At 34.6% G+C, this 7,058-nt stretch overlaps 1 protein-coding gene across 1 annotated transcript; it reads left to right on the top strand.

Moving 5' to 3' along the window:
- The first annotated feature begins 240 nt into the window (after positions 1-240).
- Positions 241-1,391, top strand: LOC131042707 (probable calcium-binding protein CML18). The gene has a single exon (XM_057976034.2). The coding sequence runs from the start codon at positions 481-483 to the stop codon at positions 1,159-1,161; it is 681 nt and encodes a 226-aa protein (XP_057832017.1). The 5' UTR covers positions 241-480; the 3' UTR covers positions 1,162-1,391.
- Positions 1,392-7,058: the final 5,667 nt, after the last annotated feature.

The following is a 7,058-nucleotide window of genomic DNA, read 5'->3' as shown; positions in this document are numbered from 1 at the left end:
TGGTCAAACCCTATAGTGGGAAATCATCTACTTTTAGAGAATCAAAGTTTCGTACACAAGAAAGAATCCCATTAAATAACGTATAATAGAGAACGAATTTATGAATATGAAAATGGATCTGTCATTTTTTCGTAGAATAAAGCACTCCCGAGAAAGCGACAGCATTGGAATTCCTGGAAATTGCTTGAACAAAACGCCAAGAAATACGATCAATCTTTAAAGCCTCGAAATTTCAGTCGGCTGAGGCAGAAACTGCGCCGAGATTTCTCCATGGAAATTTCAAAGTTAAAATCTTTTTGCCTGGTCAGGGCTGCACTTTCACTCGAATCTCCTCCCCCATTTCCACGAAGGAAACGAAGTAAACACACAGTCAAACAGATCCAAGTCTTTATATAAGCACCATGAAATACACAATCTTTTCATCCCTTCTCCTCCATTCTGCCAAAATTGTTTGCTTTTTTTTGAAAAATATTTGGAGTCATGGAAACTAGAGATTCATCTTCCCATGATAGAGAAAGATCGGATTCCAGTCCTCTGCACTCACCCAGTTCTCCCACAAGAGCTCTAAAACGTCTTGTGAAATCCGTCTCAAAAAACGCCCTGAAACTTGCTTCTACTCTGTCTCCTCGCAAACATGTTTTGGGATTTTCCCGATTTTCTCCCAATTCCCCGCCGCCAAAATCCCCGCTTCTAGAAGCAAATCCTGGCGGCGCCGCCTTGGAGAGAGAGCTGCGCGCCGTTTTCAGATACTTCGATGCCGATGGAGACGGGAAAATTTCATGGCAGGAGCTCCAGAGAGCTCTGAATTCTGTCGGTGAGGAGGTGGGCGAGAATGAATTGCGTGAGACGATCAAAGAATTGGATTCTGATGGAGATGGGTGTATTGATGTTCATGAATTTATACGGCTTAATACGCAGGAGAGAGGGAGTGAGGGAGAGGAAAAAGAGTTGGCGGCGGCTTTCAGAATGTTTGAGGGCAGAGAAGGCGGCGGAATTACTCCAGTGGGGCTTCAACGAATGATGTGCCGCCTGGGTGTTGGAGATGATGCTCTTACTCTTGATCACTGCTCTTTCATCATCTCTCAGATTGATATGGATGGAGATGGAGTTCTGAGCTTCCATGAATTCAAGCATATGATGATGATCACTGCTGTGCACTGAAAAAATTCAATTGAAATCGTTGTATGATTTCTATTGCAATTTATCAGATTGGATGGAGATGAAGTTCTGAGCTTCCATGAATTTGAGGATACGATGATGACCACTGCTGTGCACTGAAAAAATTCAATTGAAATCGTTGAAGGATTTCTATTGCAATTTATCAGATTCGGATTGTGATTTTTTTTGGGCTTAGAGTTGCGGTATGAGAGTATTTATTTAGTCAAATTTTTATTATACAATTTTGACCTTATTATTTATAAAGCGTTTTTATGATACAATTTTGACATATCTTTTAGAAAATGTTGTATTTACTTATAACAAAGACATAGAGTCAACTTTATGAAGAGATTAAGGAGTACAAATCTTAATCATATATTTTAATCTCGTAATAATTCAATTTTGAATATGTAATATTATGTTCATGTAAAGTCGTGTGTATTGTATCAGATTTTTTTGATTTAGGATTGAGGCAAATAGATTGTCGTTACCTTTGGTTTAGAGTTAAGGTATGGGGATTATTTATTTTGTCAAATTTTTTATGATATAATTTTGATCTTATCATCTATAAAGCGTAATATTTACATTCAACAAAGATTTGATTCATAATACTCTTTACGCACGAACATTCATCTTTACTAAGAGACTAAGGAGTACTAATCTTAATCATATATTTTGATATTGTAATAATTCAATTTTGAATATGTAATATTATGTTCATGTAAAGTTGTGTGCATCATATCAGATTCTTTTTGGCTGAGGATTGAGGGAAATAGATTGTCGTTACCTTTGGTTTAGAGTTAAGGTATGAGGGGTGTTTATTTCGTCAGATTTTTATGATACAATTTTGATCTTACCATTTATAAAGCGCATTGTATTTATCTTTAACAAAGATTTGATTCGTAATAAACTCTCTATATACAGACATTCAACTTTACTTAGAGATTAAGGAGCACTAATCTTAATCATATATTTTAATCTTGTAATAATTCAATTTTGAATTTGCAATATTATGTTCATGTAAAGTTGTGTGCATCAAATTAAATTCTTTTTGCCTAAGGATTGAGGGAAATATATTGTCATTACCTTTGGTTAAGAGTTAAGGTATGAGGAGTATTCATTTTGTCAAATTTTTTATGATACAATTTTTATCTTATCATTTATAAAGCATTATACTTACGTTTAACAAAAAATTGATTCGTAATAAACTCTTTATACATAGACATTCAACTTTACTAAGAGATTAAGGAACACTAATCTTAATCATATATCTTAATATTGTAGTAATTCAATTTTGAATATGCAATATTATGTTCATGTAAAGTTTTTGATTAAGGTAAAAACAGGTTTTGAAGGGGCCTCGAAACCCTTTACAAAAGATCCTTAAGAGAGAATAGCATTAAGAAACCAAAAGGAACTTACATAAGAAAAACCAGCATAGCAAGTTCTAGACAAAACCAACGAAAAAGCCCCAAAAAACCATCGACCACCAACCAAACCAGACAAAGCACAGAAAAGGAACTATTTTATGTTTTTCAGGGCATTAGCCAAGTTACTGCTAATCCCATACAGTTCTTTAATATTATCCCTAAGATTAGGGATTTCCTTAGAAGACGCCACAACAACTTTCTTCAAGCTCGCCCTAGTTCTCTTTGCCGCTCCACCAGGAGTTCATGTAAAGTTGTGTGAATCATATCATCAGATTCTTTTTGGCTTGGGATTGAGGGAAATAGATTGTTGTTACCTTTGGTTTAGAGTTAAAGTATGAGGGGCATTTAATTCATCAAAAAATTTATGATACAATTTCGATCTTACCATTTATAAAATGTTATATTTACATTCAACAAAGATTTGATTTGTAATGGACTCTTTCTACACGACATTCAACTTAAGAGATTAAGGAGCACTCAACTTAATCATATATTTTAAACATTTTGCAATGGACCTTTTATATGTGACATTTACCTTTACTAAGAGAATAGGGATCACTCAATCATATATTTTGATATTATAAATAATTCAATTTTGAATATGTAATATTACGTTCATGCAAAGTTGTGTGCATTTCATCTAATTTGTCATACATATGCACTCTTTTTTCACTTATTTATATAAATGAACAAGTTTCTATTTCTTAATATAATATAAATTAAGTTTTGATAGCTTCTTAATATGTCGTACACAACATGCCTTCTCTTATTTTTTTTTCTAAAACTAGGGATAACGAAGTAGATTTTGGTTTATTGAGTTTTTCCAATTAAAATCTTATCATTCATGACCTAGTTTTAATGAAGTTAATCTTTCTTTCAAGCTTATCATTAGAAATCTTTGTTTATATTATAAATAATTCAGTTTTGAATATGTTGTATTACATTCATGCAAAGTTGTGTGCATCACTTCATCTAATTTATTACAAATGTCCATTATTTTATCACTCATCCATATACATGAACGAGTTTCTATTTATTAATATAATGTAAATTAAGTTTTAATAGCTTCTTAATATACATCCTACACAACATGCCTTGCCTTGGATTTTTTCTAAAACTAGGGATAACCAAGTAGATTTTGGTTTATTGAGTTTTCCCAATTAAAATCTTATCATTCATGACCTATTTTTAACAAAGTTAATATTTCTTTCAAGATTATCATTGGAAACCTATGTTTATATTATAAATAATTCAATTTTGAATATGTAATATTATATTCATGCAAAGTTGTATGCATCACTTTGTCTAATTTATTACAAATGTCCACTTTTATCACTCATCCATATACATGAACTAGTTTCTATTTCTTAATATAATATAAATTAAATTTTAATAGCTTCTTATTATGTCATACACAACATGCCTTGCCTTAATTTTTCTAAAACTAGGAATAACCCTGCAATATCTAGTAAGAAGTCATCCCACAAAGCTGAAACTAGAAGAGAACTATCAATTTGCTAAACTAAATCTATTGGGGCCATGCATGAGACAATACCAAGGACATTACCAACAAAAAAAGATGTGGATTGAGATGGATATGGTGTCTCTATGTAAGGAGTGGGAACATGAAGACAAGTCTTTGATCCATCAAAACATGCAAAACTTGTGATATACTAAAGCTCCTCTAAAGTATCATCATCAAAGGGTATGCAATTTACATGTACAAGGGGACGAAGACAATTTTTTATAATATCCTATAGTAATGGAGAGATATGAGGGTCTCCATGCATCTCCCAAATTCTAGTCCAAATTACATGAGAAAACTCAAGGTCAGATATAGCACACAAAGTGCCATGATAAACACTATAACAAATCACTCCTACAACATGGTCTATGGTATTAAAACCCAAGCTAATATAGCTCTTGGAGTGACTAGTTCAGGTATGAGTCCATACAAATAAGACAAAATATCTAGCCACTTGAGATGTCTTAGGATGCCATGTTGCCAATACTCATAATTACCCTTTTCCAAGATAAGGGTATGTGCACTAAGTTGTGGTACCAAAAGGGGGTCTTAAGATGCCACTTTTTTTTTTATTTTTTTATATTTATTTTTTCTGAAATCAACAAAGTCTGAACTTCAATGACAAATTGAACATAGTTACACTCCAAATTTGAATATGCAACAAAAACAAGAGTTAGAGTGCTTCAAGTCTACTTTCTAAATTACTAATTTGTTTTGAAATTGGTGGAGATTAAGGGCTTCAAAAAGGGGGCCACAAAAATTGGTCTTGTTTTTATGCAAAAAACATAACATAGTGTCTGTTGTGCCCCCACTAATATGTTAAATTTTTTTATAGAATTTTTAAAAACACTTTAGTGAGAAATTAGCTAATACCTTCTAGTTTATGATAATTTTTTTGACTAATTTTTTAATGAGTATATGATTTTTTACTAATTTTTGAAGTAGATACATCCTAAAAAACAAAAAATTGAGTGTGCTCCACCCTAAAATCATTGAAAACTAATAACAAATCAATTTTAATTTTTAAAAGTTGTGTATAATGGAGTCTAGTTTCTAAAAATGTAAGTTTCTTCAAAATTCAATGAACGTGTAAAAAAATGCCCAAAATAGCACATGTTGGATTTTGATAAAAAACAGACACACAAACAAAAGAAATTAAAGATGAAAGCCTTAACAAAATCAAAATGTGAAACAAATTACATAGATGCATAGCTAAGAGAGAACTTAACAATATTATGGTGTTTTTTAGTTGCATTGAAACATGTGAAAACCTGATGGAGAGCACGACCAAAAATATGTGAAAATTTTTAATCTTCTGATTAAAACATGTCTCGGGCCTAACATGGTCACCCAAACCTTTGGGTTGGATGCCCAAGTACAATCCAAACCAAAGGGTTAGTGTTTTTCAATGCAAACTATTTGGTGAGCATCTTATTTGGCACTTGCCAAATGTTTTGCATTGTTGAATTGAAGGTTTTGTGAATGTGCAAATTTTCCAATTTGGTCAAAAATTATACTTTAAAGTTATATTTAATGTATATATTGGTAGGATATCTAAGAGTGGTTTCAATACTATAGGAGTCATAATGTAGATTCTAGTTTTTAGAGGATCATATACAATTTCAGACAGTCAAATTTTAGTAATCAACATGTCAAATTTCAGTAATCAACATGCTCTTATTAGCATTCTTTAGCTCTATATCTCACTCTTTATCTTCCCCAAAATATAGACCTATCTCTCTCCCTCTCTTATCTCTCTCACTTATCTCTCCCCTCTCTAGGTATATCCCATCCTCTTTACTTTTCATTCCTTCCTTACCCCCATTTCTACCCTTGACCCCCTCCCTCTCTCTTCTTCTCTCTCACTCTCTTATTGTTATCTCCCCTCCCTCTTTATTCTCTTGATCACTACCTATCCCTTGTATCCTCTCTCTCCCCATATCTAGGGCTCTCCCTCCCTCCCTATTTTTACCCACCTCTCTCTCCCCCTCTAGGTTTCTCACCTTTCTAATTGTCCACCCTCTAGTTCTCTCCCTCCCTCTCCACTTTTCTCTCCCTCTCCCTCTCCCCTTACCTCTATCCATTTGTGATCTCTCTCTCTCTCTCTCTCTCTCTCTCTCTCTCTCTCTCTCTCTCTCTCTCTCTCTCTCTCTCTCTCCAAAGATATCTATCTCCTCATTTCATAGGTCTCTCACTCCCTCCATGTCCACCTCTCAATCCATCCCCTCTTACTCATCTCCCTTACCTCTATCCATTTGTGATCTCTCTCTCTCTCTCTCTCTCTCTCTCTCTCTCCAAAGATATCTATCTCCTCATTTCATAGGTCTCTCACTCCCTCCATGTCCACCTCTCAATCCATCCCCTCTTACTCATCTCTTTGTTCATATATCTCTTCTCTTCTCCCTCCCTCCTCTCTCTAGGTATCTCCCTTCCTTTATTATCCTCTCCCTCTCTATCTCCCTCCCCTACTCTCTTGTATTCTCTCTTCTCTTATTCTCTTTCTCCATTATCTAGGTCATCACCTCTCCATCCCACTCTCTCTCCCCTCTCTAAGTTTTACCCCCCTTTCTCTCCACCTACCTACCTCTACATATAGGTCTCATTACCCACCTCTCTTTATCCCCCTCTATCTATCTCACCCCTCTCTCTTTGTCTAGGTCTCTCACCTATCTATATTTCCCCTCTATAGTTCTCTCCCTCCCTCTCTCCCTCTCTCTCACTCCCCCTTAACCCTATCCCTTTATGAACTCCCTCCTCTTTTTATCTCTCCCCTAACCTCTTTATCTCCTCCATCCATAGGTCTCCCACTCTCTCCATGTCTATCTCTCCATCCATCTCCTCTTACTCTCTTTTTTATTTTGTCTCTCTTCTTCTACCTCCCTCCCCTCTCTAGGTATCTCCATCCCTTTATTACCATCTCCCTCTCTATCTCCCCATCCATAAAT

The sequence above is a fragment of the Cryptomeria japonica genome, chromosome 4 (assembly GCF_030272615.1).
Source record: "Cryptomeria japonica chromosome 4, Sugi_1.0, whole genome shotgun sequence".
Taxonomy (NCBI): domain Eukaryota; kingdom Viridiplantae; phylum Streptophyta; class Pinopsida; order Cupressales; family Cupressaceae; genus Cryptomeria; species Cryptomeria japonica.
The sequence above is the reverse complement of the archived record's forward strand: the minus strand, read 5'-3'. Positions and strand labels throughout refer to the sequence as shown.